The 24,068-nt window shown below is 35.2% G+C and overlaps 1 protein-coding gene across 1 annotated transcript in view; it reads left to right on the forward strand.

Annotated features, from left to right (window-relative positions):
• The window catches only part of LOC149080503 (uncharacterized), a 466,415-nt gene extending 463,059 nt beyond the window's left edge, over positions 1-3,356 (forward strand). Inside the window, exon 8 of the mRNA XM_089239593.1 lies at positions 2,643-3,356. Within this exon, the coding sequence (XP_089095719.1) occupies positions 2,643-2,752 (110 nt within the window). The 3' untranslated portion in view covers positions 2,753-3,356. The remainder of the gene's footprint in view (positions 1-2,642) is intronic.
• The last annotated feature ends 20,712 nt before the right edge of the window (positions 3,357-24,068 follow it).

A 24,068-nucleotide genomic window follows, 5' to 3' on the forward strand; every position in this document is an offset into this window, starting at 1 on the left:
AAACTTCTTGAATAGATCTGATTTCGTCTTCAAATTCACACTCCCTTCTTTGCTACCGATTGACTTCCCGCTCCAACTGGTTAATTTCTCATTTAAAATTCCCTTGTTGTCAACTCTGCTGTACTATTTCAAATCATACTATATAAACTCATGTTGATTTATAGATTTTTTTTTTATTTAAGTAATAAAAAGCACCCCCTTCCCGTTGCATCATTATATTGTATTTCATATACAACTTATGTATTATATGTGTGTGTGTGTATTTTGATTTTTCATTTTGTCATGATTTTTTTTCTCTCTAAAATTACTAAACACTGTAATTATAGAGTGAGATAGATGGCTTTTTTCTCAGCCCGAGATATCAAGGAAACAGTTATTTTCTGGATACTATGCTGAGGTGAACTCCGAAATAAAAGTCATCTTGTCTCCGCCGGGACTCGAACCCAGGCCATACCGGGCAAGCATGCTACCATCTACACCAGTGGAGACATGACCCTGCCTTATTTCACGCCCTGTGGCGTGAGGCGCTGAAGTAGAGGCATTAGTAGCCTCTCTTAACTTCAGGAAAATGGCCCCCGGGTGGGACGGTTTAGAGTGAGATAGTTCGTTTTTTTCTCAGCCCGAGATATTAAGGAAACAGTAATTGTATTACAGTTATGTTGGGGCAACTACCGGGCAACTGTAATTATATTTTATATTGTCAATTGTTAGTGTTTATAAATTAACTTCAGTATAACAACCAGTATGGGACCTAGATGTCTCCTTGGTGGTTTTCATTAATCAAATGTAATACTTTTATTAACCTTATATTAATTAATAAATTGATTTGATTTGAAGGTGGTTATGTCTATTCTTCAGCAGCATTTAGTGTCTGAATACAATTATTTCACGTCAGATGGACTTCCATCGCATATCGAAACATAAGTTGATCAGCTATCAGCCATTAATACTCATATAATTACTCATTTCCACTGGCATCTTCTTCCTCGAGTCAAGGTTATGGAGTTTTTGTGTTAAAAAAGGAAAAAAAGGATCCTTGGGAGGGAAAAAGTTGAAACCTTTCCCGTGAGAAAATTCTGCGTGCGACAGCTCAGATCTGTTGTTGCACATACTATTTTATTATTTTAGCTTGTATTGGGATTCAAAAGACATTTGCTACGTCATTCTTAAATGTTTACCAGTTTTGTGCAACTTCCCTTTACAACAAAGCACCAAATGCAATGCCAGTGGTAAAAACGGAAATACATTTTGGCTTGGGAGAGAGCGGGAGTTATACCGAAAGAGGGGAATTTTCCGGACACCATTTTTCTCGGTGACTGTTCGAATCTAGTGGGGTCTGATTAGCGTTGCAGCCTGGCGGCGTCTACCGTAAACTCATCAAGTGATCGAATGTCTTTCTAGCTGTGTTATTGCGAGTGGTGTGTAAAAAACGGGGTTTTTTTTTGGTAAATTGGTGCTAATTTATATAAGAGAATGAGTAAAATACGTTTCGCGTTTAGAGTAGTGAGCTTGATATAATTTAGATTCTACGTTTCTTTAGCTATTGATTAAGTAGGAAGAAAGTTTGGTTGCTGTGTACATTTTCAGGTTAGATTGAGAAATTGCCACGAGGTGTTATTTGGGGCAATTCCGAGCACTTTGTTCGGTGGATACACTCAGAGTGCAGTGGTGCAAAGACTGCAGAAAATTTTATTTGTGATTTCTGCGGGCAGCGTTAGGGTCTAAGCCAGTTCAAACTCTGCTGTTATGTTTGCTATTTTTTAAGAACATAGATTCAAATATGTTACTTAAATTTTTAGAACATGAAAAGTATTCATATCGATTATAATTACTAGCTTAATGTCACCTTAGTTGTATATATGTATTTTCACAGGAACAATTTAATTGGTTCTAGAGTTGTTTATGTCATTCAAGTAATTGAGTTAATTAATTTCATAAAAAATTACGTAACGGAAGCTACATTCTTTACTTAACTGACCCTGTTCGGTATTGCCCCAACCCACGGAGCAATTCCGAACAGTGTAAGCTCTTACAAAAGAAAAAAATGTTCTATGAAAAATTTAACTACGAAGTCAAATGTTTGCGGTTTTTTAGTAGGTAAGGAAACAGGGTATCTACCTATACTCAATTTTTTCATGAACTATTCCAAATAATTTAGTAATTAGAGATTTCCCTTAAGTGTTCGGCACATACACACACATTACCCCGCTCTCCCTTTTTTTACTTCACCAAACAAAATTTCCTTTACTACAAGACTGTTCACACTGAATTTCAAAACCTTTTCGCTAGTTCTTATTTCAGACCATTTTGCGAAATTTACTAGTATTCATCTTGTATATAGAATATGCACAGGGGTGTACACAGGATCGATCTTTGGAGGTGTCACAAAAGGCTTAGTAGGAGAGAACCCCTTGCTTACGCCTCTGAATACGCGTAATATTCCAAATACAGTGCTTCTTTCAGTCCTTGCTTGTTTTTATTGCCATGTTCTTTCATTAATATTTTCCAAGTTTTCATCACTAATACAACTGTTGTTATACTGAGAGATTATAAGTGTTTCACTAAAAGAATTTTAAAATTTAATTTTACTGACTTTTTGACTTTTTTAACCATCCGAGTATTTTTAAACGATTCCATTACAGACCCGTCCTATTATTACGCATCATCAGCTCGCACCACGACAGGGAACAACGCTAGTCTGGCTGCCACTTCGCCCATAACTTCCAGTAACTTCAAAGCCGAAAGATGCTAGTGATGGAAAAACCTGGGCATCAATCAAATATCAGCTATCATTAGTCTTCAAAGTGAAGTTTCATGTCTTGTCCGCATTCCAGAGAGGCACAATGTATCGTTGCATCTAATAAATGACTTTCAGCTTTGTACGAAAGAACAACGTTACCTCTTCTGCTGAAAAACGACGAAAAAAAATCGCTTTATGCTGTGAGGATGTACGAAAGATATTTCTAACTTGAAAGTAAAATTTTTTACAGTACAATATACATCAAACGCATGAACAACATTATTGTATGTACGTACGTTGAACTTGGTCGTAATTTAATAAATCTTCTAGAAAATTAACCGAAATAAAATGCAAACTGTTTTGTTCAACGAACACATAACAACACAGGCCCGTGATGGAAAAGTTGTCTGGAAAAAAGAGATGATTGATTCTCATAGATTTTGAAGTTCGGAAAAAAATCGTACAAATTTCTTTACCTAATGATTTTATTTAATTTTTGATTTGGTCGTTTTATTCCTAGTCAATAGTTTAAAATCATGCACATTCATATTTATTATTGTTCTTTTGCTATTATTTACATCTAAGCAATTGTGCAAGTCCTTTATTGGACATATATAAAGATAAAACTAATAAAACATTAAAAATAAAAAAAAAATTAAAAAAATTTGACTTATTTCTCAAAAGCTATTACACTGTTAATTAGCTTAATTTAGCGATTCGTTTCGTAGCTATTTTTTGTGGTGAATAATATATATATATATATATATATATATATATATGTAATATTATTTTTTATGTGTAATATTTGTTTTCTCTAATGTTTCTTGTAAAAAATATTTACTTTCCTTTAATATTCCTGAAATTCACTTTGTAAAAACCCTTACTCGACAGAAAAAAAATGTAAGTAGTAATTGAAATTAGTGGCCAAATATACATCAAACACAATAATTTCCAGATAACTTTTCATGCATCAAACTTTATAGGTCTGTCTAAATGGTTTCTACTCAAGTTATTTTCGATGTACCCCCAAAACAAGTTTCAGAAATCAATGTGATTGTGTCACAAGAGTTTCGAGTTGAATCTTTCGTTGTTTAAATCTTATTGTTCATTCTCTACTTCTGAAAAAATACTCTTTGAAACATTCGTTATGGCTTAAAGAAATAAACCATATGACTTTCGATACTAATCCAGTGATATGGTTATGCGAATCTGAGTTCTCTAAATGATATATGAATGGAAGTGTTATCGAACATTTGAGATAAATATGTATATATACCTTTTCCATGAATTCATCTCATGACCTATATTGGGAAAAAACAAAAGCAAATGATTATAGGTGCAATATGTCTAATTAGTCTCGTTAATCTTCATTGATAATTTACCTTTATCTGTTTGAAGAAAAAGGAAATTCGGAGCATGTGTATCGCAGAGCTTCTTAACAGCCAGGTCGCGAAATCAGTCAATCCGGGGATGTGAGTGAACCACTATTTCATTTTTCTCCATTTGTTCGTCCTTAGTCGTGTGTATGACCGACCTTCTGCCTGCTGAAAAAAAAAAGAAAGAAATCAACCGGGCCGCGGACTTCCGTGTGTCTGAAGTATGTGCTCCAAAATTTCAACAAATGCAATAGGAGGAACCGGCAACCGGGACAAGTTGACGGACGGTGTTAAATGGCGAATCGCGTATCTCTTCAAAATCTGCAGAAGTAACAGCATTTCCTGAATACACAGTTGAAGACTGACTTAAGATGCAGTAATTCTGTAAAAACGCGGCGTCAATCTTACGAGCTATTCTGATTATTGCTTAGATTTATTTCATTTTCTATCTCCGTCTTATAAGAAGAAGGTATCATACTGCAAGATATTGTGTGCAGGTAGAAAATAGCACGATTTTTATATAAGGGTGCGGGCACACTGCTCGTGTGACTTATTGAGTTTTCGAGTACGTGATGACAAGCAACATGCTAGGCTAGTCGGCAGTTATTCGTTTACACGTGCGTGCTATACGGTGTCCTTGAGGGGTTTGCTGAAATTTTCATCAATTTTTACAGCTGTCACGAAATATTTCATTGCGAGAAATATTTCAGGCACATTAGGCGAACGTCAAACTTGGGACGACCCACCGACATTAGTTCATCAAAGAGACTTGTGGCGATTAAATCGCAATTGGTTTGGGAGGGGGGCAGAGAAAGTAAAAAGAAGAGCAAAAGCCGAGCATATTTAATAATTATCCCACGGTCAAAACAAGTAAGTAGAATAATCATATAGATATGGTACCTGTATACCTTAGAAATGTAGGCGCACATCTGAGAGCGTACTCGATGCTGCTTGTACTTGAAATTACAAATTAGAATTCCCATGAAGATGCTGTTTGTGGAAGCAGCGAGTTAACGAAAGTGTTACACCTGGGATAAGATGTTGTAATTGTGCATTTAACGCAAAAGCTAATTTTAATTTGGGTAGTGATATATTGTACATGTATTGCAACAAATAATCACTAAGTAACAAAATAATTATTCGAATTACGGCTGGAGTGTGACAAGTTTGGAATTATTTATTCGAGGTAAACTCATTGACAATTTTGTTAATCATACAGTTGTACGCTTTTACACATGGACGAAATACGCGTGGTCGGGTGAAGGAGAAAGGTACGTGTGTAAATGTGTGTTTGACCACATTTACACACATAATGTATAGAGGGTGCTTGAAATTTTGTTATCCATAGGGCTATATCTGCAACCGCAGAATCAAATTGCATGAAACGTTGCTGGTTCCAATTTCGAACCACTGGCAAGCGTGAATCTAGAGTGAGGGACGCTAAGGTTAATCAGATTCGGCTCTTGGGGCGCCACTCAAGGAGAAATACCAAATCTAATTGGAAGGTTGAAAAAAGCTTTCTCGAAAAAAAAAACCTTTCCTTAAAATACGAGGCTATCCTACGAACCTACGCAATAAACTGCTCCTCCCAACACATTGCCTTGAATCCGCGTCTGATCACTGTTTACAAAAGAAAACGAAATGAAAAGATGGTTCGTTGTGAAACAATTTGACTGGAAGGGTTTTATTATTAACATTTACTGAAGAATGAAACTATTTTAGGGTTTTTCAGTCACAATTGCAATTAGAGTAGAGCCTCGATAATCTGAGTAGGGTGGGACGAACCACCTTGGATTATTGAGAAACTCGAATTATACGAAAAACAATAAAAAATGCTTTAAATGTTGGTTTTACTTTAAAAAAAAAGACAAGCAAAGCAGTATTAGCAGACTTACTGTATTTTTATTCTTGAATAAGAATCATATTACATCTATATCTTATAGATGTAACTATCTGTTTCAAAAAATGAAGAATGTGAAAAAGGCACATAAATGAGGGACTGATTGAGAAGAGTTGTCGGTGATGGTGAACGATGCTGAGACACAGACAACTTTTACGTGCCTTTCCAATGATTTTACGAGAAGCAATTAGGGGGGACAATGTCATTGTCGATCATTACGAAGAAAACGGTCAAACTTGCTTCTCTCTTTCTCAATGACCCCCCCCCCCCGAAAGTTAATAAAATTGTCTACGTCCATTCAAGAGAGCCTAATATTTTATTCCACCAGTTACCCATTATAATGCTGGGGCTGTCTAGCCACTTTCAAACTGATATTACTGTACAATACGTACGTACTTCATAGTATTTCTGGAAAAAAAAAAGGAATTTGGGTTTTTGGAGGGAAAAAGGAGAAAGAGAAAGGGGGGTCTCTAAAAGGAAATTTGAAATTTTCAGTGCCTCGGATTATCCGGAAAATTTCGGGGCATGAATTTTCGAGATTCTACTGTACATTTTTTGCAGAATTTTTATACTTTTAATTCAATTCAGGTTTTCACAATTTGTGGGTGTGATTCGAAAATTAAACGCAAAAATTATGAAAGACTCAAAGTCCATAAATATTACATTTAAAAAATATGGGTTTTTTTTGCAAATGCTTTTTCGGAGCATGAGCTACATTTTACTAATTAGAAGTTGGCACATGGGGGGACTACACAATAAGTTTATTTTCTTATGTATACGACCCCCAAAAAAACTTACGATATTCTAAGGAACCGCATGTCATTCGTAAACTTTATCTAATTCGAAGTATACTTCTAAAGAACGGTTGCAGAGATAGTCCTATGGACCGACGATTTTAAACACGCTGTATTCCCTCCGGCTTGTATTCCACGCTGCGCTCCCCACAGACTACCATGTCTACCTCCCCGCTCATGTTTCTACACTTTCATTTAATATAGAAAAAATGAAAGGCAACATATGTATTGTGCATTGTCATAAGCTTCTACGGCCAGCCTCTAACGCATAGGTTTTCAACTGGTGTTTCGCGGAGCCTTAGAATTCCGTGAGAGCTCTATTGGAGTTACGGCACGGAACCCCGAAATTCCTGAAATCCGAAGATCTTTTAAACAAAAACTTTCTTGTTACTGATACTGTTTTTTATTTTGAATTTTAACAAAAAAAAAGTGTAGTTTAAAAAAATTCAGATCATTTCATTGACTAAACAACCGAGAAAAAACAATAACTCCAGTAGTTTTTTCCACGAACTCGTGGATCTGGAACTGCAAACATTTGAACCATGGAAAAGATTCAAAAAAGTCATTGCACTGCATCGTTTTCCCCTTTCAAAATATTCTTTTGTTCAATGTTAAAAGCAAAGCATATTGGGAATTCCAGATTCCAGTGGCCATCGTCTTATGCAATTATACCTCAGACATAGGTGCTTTCACTGTCCAATCAGCACTTGTCATATAACATCATATGGGAAACATGAAACATTTTGCAGTCTCCAAAGAACTATGTGCTCTCTAGCTTAAAACTACCTTGATTTTTTGAATCAGAAATTGATTCCAATTCCATGCGAAATATATATATAAGGCGTCATAATTTTTTTTTCTTTTCTTTTCATCCTGAAATTATACGCCGTATAAAAGATGGTTTTTTTTGGAAAATTTGTATCGTTAAGAGTGAGGGTTCTTGGATTGCAGAACTTGCGAAAAGGGACACTCTGTTTTTAAAGAAATATACAAAACTTGTTTGGGTTCCGTAGACTAGTCACGTAACTATCAAGGGTTCAGTGGAGCAGCGCCATGAGACTATCGAATATTCCGCGCAAGAGCTTTTACGTTGAAAACCTCTGCTCTAATAAATGGCTTGAACTTACTAGTCTGTTTGGTATTCTTTATTTTGTCCATAACGTTTCCCCTTTACGTTTTCCAATTTACCCCGGTTCTCCCTGCCATGCTTTCTGGGAAGCAAGACGTTTTGACATGAAAACCGTACCCAGAGAGATAAGTAAAAAAAATAGTTGCAGAAAAAAAGCTGCCCTCAATTTCCGTGGTGAAAAAGTTGAAAATAAATCATAATAGTAATATAGTGAAATCTCGCTACAACAATAATCGATATTATGATAAATCTCTCTACAACACGATATGCTTCCAAATCTTGTTTGGAATTGTCTTCAATCTAATGGTAAATTTCTCTCAATACAACGGTGCTACGACTCCTTTACGATAAATACCTTCATAACGATATTTTATTAGAAGATTTCGAAATCGCGATAGATAAACCGCGATATCTATTATGTCTCACTCATATTCACCTTTAATATATTTTCAAAAAAGCTCGCTAATTTTTGTTCTTCCGAGTGCATCTAGTGACATCAGTATTTTGCAGTATATCAGCCCATCTCCAAAAGTGTTAATGAAGTTGCCGCAGTTGCCTTTTTCTGTGTAAGACACAAAAGTGCAGTTCGGTAAACTCTTTAGTAGGTTGAAACAAGACCCAATTGAATTTTATCAAATTCTTATTCCGCAGAAATCAAATTCTTTATATAAGGATTTCACTGTATTTTTGATTTTTCATTAATATGTGATTACCTTAATAACCGGAAATCGCCCCGTGCACCTCAAACCATGCTTACTATTTAAATTACTATTTATTGAAAATTGATTTATTGCTCGTTATAACGACTACGGTGCGATAATATTGAATGTTTGTCCATTCACGCCATGCTATTTTTCCTCCAGTATAACATCCTGAGTTTCAATCTACAGTGTGTTTCAAAAGGAATCACCCGATTAAACAAATTATAACTATTCAGCTTTTAATCCGTTTTAATCGAATAATGTATAAGTAGAAAGAAAGAAATCTCCAGTTTCACACAGTTGCCGACAGGTAGCGCTAATGCGCTTCCTTCGGCCGCCACTTCAGTGTTTGTCAAAATGGCGACTGCACAACAGACATCGTTTTATGTTCTATCAGCTTCGCGAAGTGCGAATCCGGCGCAACTGTTCATCGTGCTTTTCGTCGACAATACCCTGGTGTTGAACTTCCTACCACTCAGAGCATTAGGCGATCGTATAAACAATTTCGAGACATGGGTTGTTTGTGTAAAGGGAATTCCCCTGGCCGTCCCCGCATGTCAAAAGAAAATATGGAGCGCGTCCGACAGAGTTTCGCACGTGTAGTCCACAGAAATCCACTCGCAGTGGATGCAAACATGCTCACAAAAATTTGGGACGAATTTGACTACCGTATAGACATATGCCATGCATTCCAAGGTGGACATGTTGATCACCTTTAATTTATTTTGTAAAAAAACTTTGATTAGACCCATGTAATATAAAATTGTTCTCAAGCGTCTATGTTCAATATTTTTCGTAATATACGCATTTCAAGTCGGGTGATTATTTTTGAAATACCCTATATTTCTGGTTGATCTCTGGGGATAATATCTTATGGTCATATTTATTGATTGCATGCCGTACGCTATCATGATGATAATTATATTTTATTAACAATATCACTCAATTTAAATAGTAAAAACCGACTGCGTGTTATTTAAGACATTTTGCGGTAATCTTGAATTTTTTCTTCGCGATTAAAAAAATTATTACTTCATGCAACAAATCTTGAAAATTTTCGCTAGAAACTTTTCGACGAAAAACGAATGCATTCAAGTTTTCAGGTTTATTTTGTTTCCTTAATATGAATCAATTTATTTTTTTTATTCTACCACCGATTCCTTGTATGCACTTCACAGAAAACGAGAAGGCCAGTCGGGTTTAGCAATTTATTCTCCTTTCGTTTTTCTACCGTTTTCTGTGCACTTCTCAAATTTTGCTTAATTTTAGCGACTTTATTTAAAACTCCATTCTGTGTTAATTTTTGCGGGATTTTCTACATCGGTTCCTTGCTACTAAAAATTTGAGCTATGATCCTTTATAAGTATTTCAGTGAAATCTCTTTTTTTCAGAGAAGCATCTTGAGTTTGAAACTGAAAAGAAAACAAAAAAAATCTGAAACATGCTTTGCAGTCTTCAGTTCTAAAGTTCCAATGAATGATTTGCCATTTTTAAATAAATTATCTTAAAATTAGATTTATTCTGCATTTGTTTAGGTAAGTCTCAGCTATGGAGTGTGTGTTGAAGAAAAGCCGTTGCGGTTAGCGGAGTTGCGTTAATTTCACTTTTATAATAATAATAATCTTCATTGTCTTGGGCCAATTGCCCCGTTACAAGGAAACAAGATGAACATTAAAATTTTTGTTTTATATGAAATACATGCATGAAAAAAATATATACAAAACAAAAAGAGTAAAAAAGGAAAAATAAATAATAAACAGGTGAGAAGCATGCATGAGCACCAAACTAAAAGAAATATATACATATATATATATTAATGATTAGAAGAAATAAAATAAAATACACAAATCAGAAATGGAAAGTTGAGCACATAAATGAATATATACACACACATATACATTAAACATGTTTATAAAATGAGATGCAAGATAGATACAGTCGAACAGGAAAATACAATAAGAATAATAAAATTAATTAGAAAATAAAAATGAACGAAAAGCATGTATAAATTTATTCAAGGGGGAAAAAATTAACAATAGAAAGCGGGACGGAGGGGAGAGAATAGCAGTTAGTGTATTCATTGCCTTCCCTTTTCCCGGGAGTCTTTCAGAGAACATCTATATGCCATCGCTCTCCGCTAAAATGAAATTTCTTAGTTTTAGGGTAGACAGGAGAAAGTTTATGATTTGGTACTATTTTCTCTGTGTCTGTATGTTAGAAAGGAATTTATATTATTATCGATCAGGATATTAGAAAAATATTTTTTCCTGCAGAACTTATAAGTCGGGCACGTACCATAATTACATGAGACCATGTTTCAAGTTTTTCAAATTGCAGAAATTACAATCTGTCAGGAAATATTTTAAATATTTTACCCTGGATGCAAACATGCTCGCAAAAGTTTGGGACCATATAGACCAGTGTTTCCCAACCGGTGTGCACAAGCACCCTAGGATGCCGCGATATTAGCTAAGGGGTGCCGCGAGATATTATGGAGATAAGTCAAAAAATATTACGGTCCACTTAAGGTTTTAATATAAATTAAGTCGAATTAATTACTCTCATGCGTGACAAACTTATCGGATAAGTCGTCATTTGGTGGCAGTATCAGCAATGCTACTAGGCTTTGGCCTGAGTTAGGTCTGGCTGTCCATGTACGGTCCTAATCAGCGCACACGATCTTCTCTAATGAAAGAGATTCGTTGACTTTCTAGTTTAATGGTCCTCACCGGGCAAGTGAGTGAATGTGGGTTCGATTCCCTGCAAGGCTAATTTTCTTTTTTGGTTTTATCTTCGCATCAGCCAGCTGCCGAAACCTTCGAAGTAATAACAAAGTGACACCACACACACACCTTCGAATAAGCTGATAAAACCTCATTTGTCAACACTTATCAAGATTGCAAGATGCAATACATATGTACTTTCCATCTTTTTCCTCTGTGAATTTCGACTGGGTAGTCTCACAATTTGATTTCGTATAAAGTTCGGAGGAAATAGATTTCACTGCTTGTGAACGAGGTGAATTTATTGCTCTTTGTGCCGATTCCACACTCAAAGGTAAATAGGTAAGCTCACTAAGAGTGAGGCGTCGGTGGTTGCTTTTTGGCTTGGATTGAGAGAGGAGTACCCTAATCTAAATGATGAAAGCAATTAATGCACTTTTACCCTTTTCAACATCATATCTATGCGAGCAAGCCTTCTCTGCTTTGGCGACAATAAAATACAAAGCAAGAAATACACTACCGCTACTACTAATCATCCGTACACATTCCTCTATGGAATTTCTAACGAATTGGTACATGCCGGAATGTGCGTGTATGCGTTGTGAACCTAACGTGACGTTTGTTTTTGTGTTATGCTTGTCAGAGGTGGTCTGCAGCAGACTTGATAATTTAATTCTAACTGAAGGAAAAATTATTCAACCATTGCGGTGTTGATACGCATATTAGTAATAACGATATGTAGTAATATAAAAATTATACCTTCGTACGTTACACGTAATAACGTATAAACATGTAACAAAATAGCATGTAGTAATGATGTATGTAGGTTCGCCATACATCATCGAGGAAAATGCAATCTTAAATGGGGGATATCTCTAAAATTTGCCAAAAAATGCAATTCATTACCACAAATGTAAATTGCTGAATTTGCTGAAGTGTGGGGAAGTAAACGACTGCTACACAAATCACAGTTCAAAAGTATAGTGTACAAAAAAAAATTCCAATCAACAGATCACCTTATTTCATTGAGAAAAATACAGTAACTGATATCTCTTAAATGGAGTAAAACACGGGACATCGGAAATTTTCACCAAAAACCGTGCCAGAAGTAGACTTAATCACCAATTATTATTAAAATTACTGAAAAATAGTGGAAAAACGTTAAACTTGACAAATATGCATTATTAATATATACATGTAATAATTATCATAATATAATTTATATATTATGAAAAAGACGTGTATTCACTACTTTAGTAAATATTACAAATTCAAATAAACAGGAAAAACGAGACAAATATATATAAAAAACCGGTAGAACCAAAGCTACAGGAATATCCCATGATACGGACATAGGTGGTCCGCCAATTTGTTTCAGACATTTTACTGGTCCTTGGGTTCAAAAAGATCGAGAAACGCTGTTCTAGTGTATTTGATCTCGACCTTTGATGCTGGAGAATCGGCCCGTTGACGTCTGTGTGTGTTCCAAAAATATGGTTTTAAGTAGGGCCTTTCTCTCTCTCTCTCTTTATTGTTTCATAACATTCATAGCATGAATGAGATGCAGTAAACATTTTAAACTGTGATTATTATACTTCATCGTGACAATTTCTGAGATCGATTTCATTCATTATGCATGTTGTGTTACTCAGTTAATTGTGTTGCAGAATTACAATCAAAAGTTGTGATGCAGCATGTTAATCTTCCAAAACTTCTGAATCGGAACTGGAAAAAAAAACTAATTTCAAAATTATTGGCGACACTTTATTAATTTAAGGGGTGTCATGACCCCTGAAGTCGATTTTTCAAACATGACTTTGCAAAATATTTCATTCAATCGTGAAAATCAAATGTAAAAATATTCCGTGTCAATCAGGTTAATTTGTTTTTTTACAAAAAAATCAAAATTAAAAATTAATGAATTATAGTGTAAACGTGAACAAGAAAAACGCTTTGAACGCGATTTTCACAAATCGCAGTTTTTGAGCCATCCGTATAAGATATAAAAAACACCTATATCACACCAAAAATTCTGAAATTTTCTAGAAATATTTATACGGCAGGTTTTAGTAAGATGAACCTCGAATTTCGATCATCCGTTAGAATTTTATGAATTTTAAAGTTTGAAGAAATGTTTAAAGTTCTCAAAAATCTGAATTCAACATTTGTTTTAAAAAATACTTGGGTTATCTTCTAAATCTGAGGTTCATTATACTAACACATGGCGAGTAACACATTTGAGCAAAATTTTAGAATTTTTGGGGCGGCAGTATAGTTTTTTTTTATCTTACGGATGAACTCAAAACTCTGCAATCTTAGAAAATCGTAATAATTAACAAGCGCGTAAAAATTTGAAAAAGAAGTACACACATACAACAAAAGAGGGAAAAGAAACTGGTTTACTTTCTCGATTTCTTAGGGTTATATCATTGTTTAGTGTAAAAAAACGCCAAATTAAACGTTTGGTGTACGTTCGGTGAATTTGGCAGGATTTTGAAGTGACATCGTCAATTTTTAAAGTGTTATAACTCATTAATTATGGTCAAATCAAAAAACTGAAAACACTATTCCATATCAGAGGAATCACGTGTGTAATTATTGGGTGATCGATAGTTACCACCCTGTGTATATATATATATATATATGTATGAGAAAGGTTCTGATAGCATGTCACCCAATAGGCTTACATGATGAATCGCTTTTCTTCGGACAAGGAGAGAATGCATATACAGACAAATGGATTTAGGTTTCATACTGAAAATCAGCATATCTTGTTGGCATTCATTCAATATGGTAATCTCAAATAAGCGCATCGCGATATCCTCGGGTTTTAAATTATTCTAGGACCTTAAATAATTGCCTGTGCATAAGAACGTAAGTGCAATTTAATGTCCTAGAACAATTTAAGTAAGAACGTACATGCATCAAAGTAGATCAACACCCGCAGCGCTGCGTAGGGCAAAACCGATTTTTGAGGTGGGGCTGCGCTAACCGCGGTTGATGTGGACTGTGAACAGCGCAAAATTTGTTAGCCCCTCACTCTCGTCGGAGCGTAATCCACTGGTAGCTATTACATCAAAGAAATTGGCTCAGTCGTGCGCTTTCTGTTTGGACGGCGTTTTCTTCTTTTGAAGCGTAATCGTTGTCGGGCACCATGATTAGTACTAGCACTCGCTCCACATCGAGCAAGCTTCTCAACCACTCACATCTCGCTCCGTTAAAAGTTGTTATGCACTCTTCTGCTCTGTTTTGAGCCGCCATCAGTTTGCTCCTTTCGTCAGAGTGGCGAAGAGTTGCGTGTGTAGACCTAACTTTATATATGTGTATGTATATATAGTTATATTTTTATTATTATTTTCTAAACTGTATGATACATTTTCATTTTGCTACTGCTTATGTGACAACATGATGAATAATAAAATATTTTATTCCCCCGGATATGTGGAATGTGCTTAACAAGCTAAATTTCGTTCTATTTTCAAACTTTTGATATAAAGACCATCTAATATAGCTTACATTTCCCTAGAACGATGGTAGTCATTATAACGAGCATCGACTATAATTAGATGGTAAAAGTTGAGTTCGAATCAAATGTTTTACGTAGTGTAGTCATATAAATGTGATTTTAGCTCTTCCATAGACTAAAATGCCCAACAAGGTGGCTGAGGAAAAAGATGCCCATAACAAATATGGATGTCATATATTTCTAAAATACAGCGACCCCCAATTAAAATGCAATTATAAAACCTAAAAACAATATATATACATGATAAAATATTATACAATGCCCATAAAATATATTTATGGTTGTCCTATTCTAAATATGGACAGCTTCTCGATTTACCCCAACATGTATTTCTTTTCAAACGTGTCAATTGCGTTTGAATTTACTACGCCCGGTGGTAAGCCATTCCATTTATTAACCCTATTAGAGAAAAATTCCCTGCGACACCCCAACTTATAATTATTCCTTACCAATCGATACTTTGTGTCCTCAAAGCAGTTGATTGACGGCGTATTAATGATTCATGGTCGGATACTATCCATCCCATTGAAAATTTTGAACACTTCGATCATATCACCCCGACACCTGCGTTTATCCAATGTAAACATATTCAAAAAATGAAGTCTCTCTTCATAGCTCAAGCCGCATGTGCCAACGAGGACACGTGTAGATCTTCTCTGTACCCCTTCAACCAAGTCTATGTCCCTTTATAGGTATGGTCTCTAAAACCTCACAGCATACTCCAGTCCAGAACGAATTAAGCCTCGGAAAAACGGAAAAATGACTTCAGGAGAACGCGAAGAGACGTTTTTGAAAATGAAACCGAGCATTCTATTCGATTTTTTGACCACGACTGAACAATGTTCAGAAAACCTAAGCCGCTCGTCAATAAGAATTCCCAAATCGGTCACCCTAGTTGCATCCGGAATAGTAACAGCATACAACTCGTAAGAGAACCGTGGGTTGTGTTCGAACCAAAATGAGCGACCATGCACTTGTCAATACTAAACGTCATGCTCCATTCATTTGCCCATGCTCCAATCTTGTTTAAGGGAAACTAAATTTATATTTAGTTTCGTATTTTTATATTAGTTTAATACCGGAAAGAAAATTATGTTCGTTTAACCTTCTTCACTTGGTTCAACTGTATGTACCCATATTATCTATTAAAATACTATAGAGTACGATTCTGCATCTACCGTATATTATCTACGCTAATTAGCGAGTAAGGAAAATTCTGAACATTGATGGGAGCGATAAGAGCTTATACAAAACTTGTGGCTTAAAAGAAAACAACGCTAAAAACTTGTTGCCTGTTAACGTTCCTGTGGTTGATATTTGGCGAGCGGAAATTAATTTATCAACACAAGCATTCGCATTTGTCCAGAAAGAAAGCAATGAAGAAAAACTAGCAACTAGCATATGCACCATACTTTCAAACTAAAAATTTACTTTCTCTAATACCTTACAATACTTATGCTCCGGTAATTGATTTGAATTTAGTAAATCCGTGAATTGATTGAAAACTCGGAAAATTGATTTTTCAAAACACATTTTTTTCAACCCGATTGTCATCAAAAATCTTATTTAAAAAAAACATTTTTTGACTCAATTAGCATTGATTTCTGAAAAAAAAATCTTCCAGAAGTTGTCCATTGCAATCGAACAATGCTATACCTCCGTGAAAATATTGATTCCTAATATTTCTGTTTTGTTCCTTTGTGTGTCTATAACGTAAGTGATTATATAATAATATATATTTTAACACATCAATGAATATACACTGAGGAATGTATAGTTTCATATGGAAAAGTTTTTCCTTGCCAAAGATAACCTTTCTTGCCAAATTTGTTAATATTTTCTTTATTGTGCTTTCACTCGACGTTACAATATAAATGAGGGATAACCTGAATAATAATGCAACACATAGTGGCATGCGTATTACTGTTGGATTCTGGAAGAAAAACAAATTTTCATTCCAAAATAAAACAACTGATTTATGTTGTCTAATCTTTTTTAACTTTCGTGGACCTTGCAAAATGTAAGAAAACATTGACTACACCATTTCTCTTAGATTGTGTGATAATTTTATGTTTGTATAATGTGAAATGTTTTCGTTGCATAATAAATTGTGAATGTTTTGTACTCCCTTCTCTTGTGTAATTTTAATGTATGTTAATTTTTGTGCAATTTCTGTGTTTATTGAGTAGTTGTAAATTTAAAAAAAAATTTTCATTCATGGGAGTCCAAAAAATTTTAACTACTACTAAACCGGACATTCTCCTCGGAAATTTTCAATGAATTGATGCACAAGTAATTGCTGTGCGTACACGCGTGAGCCTAATGTATTTATGATGTAAAAGTAATGCGTGTTTCCTGTTCTAGAAGTGCTGTCTTCTATATGAGAAACGGATATGGCAGATGCCTGAATTTTCGTGTTTATGTAGCTATCGTTTCAAGATCTGCCTTCTGTGGAGAGACTTTTTTTTAAATAGGGAATTCGCTCCGGATTCCAGTTCATATTGACATCTCTGTCGTGAGAGAATTTTCCTATAAGAACTTTTAGTTTCTTTTCACACATCTTTTCCTATGTTCCTTTGCTGATCCATGGCCTGGTTAACTTCTTACATTCAGCGAAAGACTTTTGACAATCATATACCGAACTATTGTGTTTCACTCGGCGACTGCCATCGAATTATATACTCTCTTCTGTCTAGCTCCCATAAAACTACAAAATTCCATAAGTCTCACAAGTCCACTCTGACCAATTAAAATGCAGAACATAAGACAGAATGCTCAAAATTTAGGTGTGCACAAACCTTTTTGTTGGAAATGTTTAGGGTTGAGAGGTATGGCTCTCTTCCCCACCAGACTGAAATTCTTAATTTTTTCTGTCCTATGTCGAATCCACCTCGCATCAGGAAACAACGGTACATTATTGTCATAAATACAAATACAAGGCCACAACAGGCAAAATGCCTAACGAGGTGACTGAGAAAAAGATGCCCTAGTATGGATGTCATATATTACTAAAATACAACAACCCAATTAAAAATGCAGTCACACAAATTTTATAAACAATATACATATATATACATGATCAAATATTATACAATGCCTATAAAATATACTTATGGTTGTCCAATTCTAAATATGGATAGCTTCTCGATTTACCTCAACATGGTTATCGTATTTCTTTTAAAACGTGTCAATTGCGTGTGAATTTACTACGCTTGTGGGTAAGCTATTCCATTTATTAACAACCCTATCAGAGGAAAAATTCCCGGCGACACCAAATACTGGTATCCCCTTGTAAAAGCAGTTGATTGACGGAGAATTAATAAATCATGGTCCATCCAATCCATACAGATGAAAACTTCGGAATTGAACACTCCGATCATATCTCTCCCCGACATCTGCATTCATCCAATGTAAACCTTCTCTAATAAAAACGCGCGAAAAAGTGATTGAAAGCACTACACATGCCTACATTACTCACTACCTCAGATCCTTTCATCGGGAGGGGGGAGGGCAACTCTGTACCCTTTACATTCATTATTGTATTATTGGCGTACCTGAAAAATGATTTTGGGTCGAAGCCAATGTTGTCTGTCAACCTAGATTCAGCTTCCTTTTTACTATCCTCCATCGCTTTCTTCCTTGCCCTTCTTTTTTCAGTAAATAATGACGGGTCACCTCGTCCACTTCTATACTCTCTGAATACTCTTTTCTTTTAAAGATAAAGATTACGCATCCTATCCGTGAACCATAGGGGGCACGATGGATAAACACGCTTTTTTGAACAAAGGGAATGACCTCGTGCAAAACAGAAGATAGCATCGTACTAAATTCTTCCAATTGACTTACCATCCCGACTGATCCCAACCGGTCTTTGAAAACTTCTGCTAACCTTTCTCTCAAAATAGCAAAGTTAGTTCTCCGAAAACAAGGAACCAATCTTTTATTATCAACCTTACCCGAAGAAAACTCACAGAGAAATCTGACTATACGATGATCACTGGAAAAAAACTGTTCCCCCACCGAAACATGTTCAACAAGATCCTCAGAACTATTAAGAACTAAATCCAAAATAGCAGCACCCCTAGTGGCTTCTGATACATGCTGATACAAAAAGTTTTCGAGCACCAACTCAAGAAAGTGTCTTTCATACTGATCTCTAGATGAAAGGTTCTCCCAATCAATACCTGGGCAATGTAATCCCCTAGGATGAGAACCCTCTTACGCTTACACATGTAGGAAATTTCATCATAAAATTTGGCGGTGTAGTTTGAATCCCTATTTGGTGGATTGTAACAAACCCCAACAATGAGTTTATGGCGTCTTTTGTTTTCAAGCTCAACCCACATAGTTTCAATATCACTTCTCTGCACGCTACTAGACTTCAAACATGATTTCACGTATATCAACACTCCACCTACTTTCCTATCCGATCTATTTCTTAAAAAAGTATCGTATCCTGAGATGTGTAAGAAAGATTCATCCCCATCGCTTGCCCAAGATTCTGTAATGACTATAAGATCCAGGCCCTCCACAGCTATCATAGTTTCTAAAAGATCTTTCTTATTACCCAAGCTCCTGGCATTTATTAACACACATTTTAATTTGCCCTATGATTTAGTGTCAATCGAGAAGCCATACAAGTCAGAGGTGGGTAATTCCCCGTCAATACTGTTGTTATTATGATTAATTAACCCGCATTCTCGACTGAGTCATCTGGCAGTAAAAAACCTGACCTAAGCATATCGTAAACCTCCCAGACCCCCCTATTCAGATGAATCCCATCCCAACGAAGCCAACTATCGGTAAATGCGGGAAGCTCCAAAAACGTGACCCCAATTGAGGAGCAAATGTCCTTCAGGTCTTCATTGAATTGGTTGAACCAACTCCTATAACCCCTAACAGCTCTTGGCAGTACTGGAACAACTTCCACATCTGAACTCCCTCCCTAGCGGATAATAGTAAATCCCGGTACTCTGACAGAGACTCACTAATATCCGCTCCTACCTGATTCGTTCCCACCCACAGGATTACCCGCAAGGGCAACTTCCGGCGATGAAAAACGTCTCGAACATTGCTAATCTTTCCCCCCCCCCAAGGAAGACAACAGCACTCGAAACCCCGAAAATCCCTTCACACTCTGTTCCTTAGTTCTCTAACCATAAGATCACCGATGATTAAACCCCTATCACTATCCCCGTCTACCTCATCCACGACCACCCATTCACCCTCTAAACTGTCGTCGTGTGTGGAGATTGCTTCTACATCGGCAAGTGGCTCCGTTATTACCGGGCCCTCTAAAGCCCTAACTCTCTTAACTCTCTCTCTCTCTCTCGTAACGCTTCAACCTCCAGTTCCAACCTTGCCCTATTCAAACACCCATTAAAGTTGAAAGTATTAGCTATTATCATCAGGGAAACATCCCTTCGCAAGCCCTACACAGCACTAATCGAGGACGAGGCATACTAACACTATTGCTAAAAACTAGATAATAACTAAAAATAAAATAGAAATAATATAAAAATAAATAAAATAGAAAAATGAGAAACGTTAAAACAGGAAATTAAAATAACGTAAATTGCATTACAATGCAAAATATATATAAAAGACTGTACGAAAAAATTAAGTAAAATAAAATGCTCAACACTACATCCCGAGGAAGAGATATATGTGTATAAAGAATGGAACAACCCGCTAAAAAAGTATTAAGATACAAAGTAAAATTTATACTTATTAGTTTTAGCTAACTATCTATTCACTAACACTAAAACAATAGGTCCCAAAATTAAAAAAAAAACAAAAATTTCTGAGAATACCCGGGAAAAAGTAAACACTGTTCGCTAACACTACCGCCCAAAAAACTCACGAAATTATATCAAAGAAACGGGAAAAACACGAAAATGTTGGGAAACAAAGAACCAATTATTCCCTCCTATACGAGCACGTGAGCAAAGAAATTGATTATCGCCAAAAAAGCAACAGTTCCAAACCTGTCGAAAGTACAATGAAAATGAAATCAGATCGAGAAAATAAAATTTAAGTTGACCTAAAACACACACAATGAAAATCAAAAAAGTTGAGAGCAATAAGGAAAAACACTTTTTTTTTAATCTCGCAAAATCATCACCGGCCTCTTACGGATATAGGAAGGCCCCTGTGAATTCGGTTTCTTTGCAGAATTCATAAGATACACAAACACCGCAGAGACAAACATTCAGGGGCCTTTCTCATTGCGGAGGAAGGTGGGTATTAAGTACGAACTGTACCAACGAAGTACTGAGAAAATCCCCTGGAGATTGCTAAGGGTTAAATCATAGCCCACTAAACAATTAGTCTAGAACTGAAAGTCTAGTCGGCCGTGATTAAATTAAGCTTGGAACAAAACTGTGTAATATTTATATTTTTGTACCACGTTTTTCTCCCAAGAGCCGAGAATAGTGGGTTTGTGTAGTTGAAGTGTAATGTTTTTAGTATTTTGGCTAGGTATTATTTTAGTTTTGTTTTGGCAACTTTATTATAATTTCTATTTTGAGCGGCTTATAAGGTGACATTTTTCGTAACGTTAAATATGTGTTTTGTTTAAACTGTATGCCGATTGATTAATTGAAGACCAAATTCCTGGCTCACAACGTAATGTCTTGGGAATGTTCAAATATTCTCAATATGTGTATGTTGATATACTTACATTATGACCGTCATCCAATGTCACGATATATTAATTGATGACGTTATAGTCATTGTTTGACGCTTCTTTTCCGGTACCCTCTCATGACACCTCGAAGTTGGAAAATCCCTTAAAATCAACAACAGCCGATCACCGCCATCTTGCGGGGTATCAAACTCGTTTCCTGGGGATAACACACAACCGCCCGGCGGAGGGAAAAAGAATTATATGACTGAATTATCCCAAAAAAAGATGAGATGTTGGTTTTTGAGGTTATTTATCTGGGTGTATATTTGAAAATACTGTATTGAAATTATTGATTATTGAATTTCAAGAATTGAGAAATTGACACACCACTACACAATCAAAACACCAGGGGCATTATAAACTTCTTTTATTCATGGAGAATCACAACATTAAGCTTACATAAAAAGCCTGCCACAATTTTCAAGATCTTCAAACATTATGTGAATTCAGTCTTATTTCTGTGCAATAAAGCCACAAACTCGCATGTTTATAAATATTATTCAGAACATCTGCTTTACTTCATTGATGTATCGTCAAAATTGAACTGGATGGAGAATTTTATTCTTATCAACAGGATCCGAAAGGATTCAAATTCGGTCTGTTAGGCCGGGATTACACTATAAAAGTTTGGTAAACGTCTTTTTATAAAACTTGAAAAATGCAGCCAATAAGGTCACCGGTTGCATTTTCTAGAATGTAACCAATAATTTTATTGGTTGCAATTTTTAAAGTTTTATAAAATGACTTTTATCAAACTTGATAGTGTAATAGATCTCTTACGAAACTTGAAAAATGTAATCAATAAGCCTATCGGTTTCATTAACGCGAACCGATACTGTTATTGGTTGCATTTTCCAGTTTTATAAAACAACTTTTTTATCAAACTTTTTCAGTGCAATCCCGGCCTCAGACAGACTAGAGGCATCACTAGTATTTAAAAGGAGGCAAGAACCAGGGGTCCTGTCCGCAGATATTTTCGCTATTCCGATTACACGATTTTTATCGTATTTTTTTCAGCACAGCCAATCACGTTGTGCTCTTGCTTTATTTATTTATTCATTCATCACTCCAACAACAGATAATTGAATTACAGTTGGAAAGAAAAAACTAAAGAGGAAAAAAATAAATATAAGACAAAGCACATAGACAAAAAAAAAACAAATAAGAACAGAAGAACGCTTAAAATTAAATGAAATAATCGAGTGAAAACAATGCATTACATGACGTGAATGTCGCTCTCCACTTGTTAATACAAGATATACAGAAGACTGGATGTTGTGAAGATATTTATTATTTGAGATGTTAATTTTTTAAGGAAGGAAAAAACTCATCTCTGCCTCTACCGGGAGTCGAACCCGGGTCCCTCGATTGCCGGACGAGTGCTCTGACCACTAAGCTACAGAGGAGATAGAGATTTTCCTTCGCTAGAGCGTATATATGCCGAACGGAACCGTGCAATGGACGGTGAAACCGATCAGCTAATAGCTCATGCATTACATCTCCGATGTACTAAAAAACAAAAACATAAAAATTAGTAAAATGGCAAAAAAAAATTTAAATAAATGAAATAAACGTCAAAAATTTAAAATAAATAAATAAATAAATATATATATAACTGAAAGTAAAAGTATATATATATATATAAAATTTTTACAGTTGAAAAAAGGTGATTTTTAAAATTCTTTAAAAGAGTATGAAATATATATAAGTGCTCTGATCGCGACAATTGTACAGTTTGTAGAATCGATGAATAGGATCATAATTACATATTATTTGATCGGTAATTTTTCATTGCAAATAAACTATAAGATCTGGTGTGATACATTGATGTGAATTTCCTGTAAAATTTGCATGCAATCAATCTGATTATGAAATAATTTATAGAAAAATGATACCAATAAAAAATTTCTACGATATTATCCAAACTTACAACATTAAATACTGTAAATTACTTAAAAACATACCAGTAAGAACATCGAAATTGACACAGAATTTCTTGAAATACAAATGTTTGAGAAATCTATATTGTACAGATTCTAATTTGATAATCGTGAACAGAGTTCCAAATAATACAGGCATATTCAAGTTTTGATCGAATTAAAGAATTAAACAACACTATTAGAACATTAAAAATCCTCAAAATCTTTGGTGATTCTCACAATATAACCAAGTTTTTTGTAAGACATAAAAACGATATCATTAATATTGTTTGAAAAATTAAAATCAGAAGAATAATCGAACACCAACGTCACTTGTTGGAGCGGTTCGTGACAAAGCGGCATTGTTTATATATTATGAATAGATTATAGGTGAAATTTTTTTTTTGTGAGTACATGTTTTACAAAACATTTGTCAATATTCAAATATAGATTATTTCGATCACACCATGTAGATAAACTATTTATAAAGAGTAGCAATTTATTACATGTTTCAACACTATCAATGATTCTATAGATTTTCAAGTCATCTCGGCGAACATTAAACAGTTTTC

The sequence above is a fragment of the Pholcus phalangioides genome, unplaced genomic scaffold (genome assembly GCF_987345545.1).
Source record: "Pholcus phalangioides strain wild (caught in Gottingen) unplaced genomic scaffold, Ppha-v1.0 ptg000011l_1, whole genome shotgun sequence".
NCBI lineage: Eukaryota > Metazoa > Arthropoda > Arachnida > Araneae > Pholcidae > Pholcus > Pholcus phalangioides.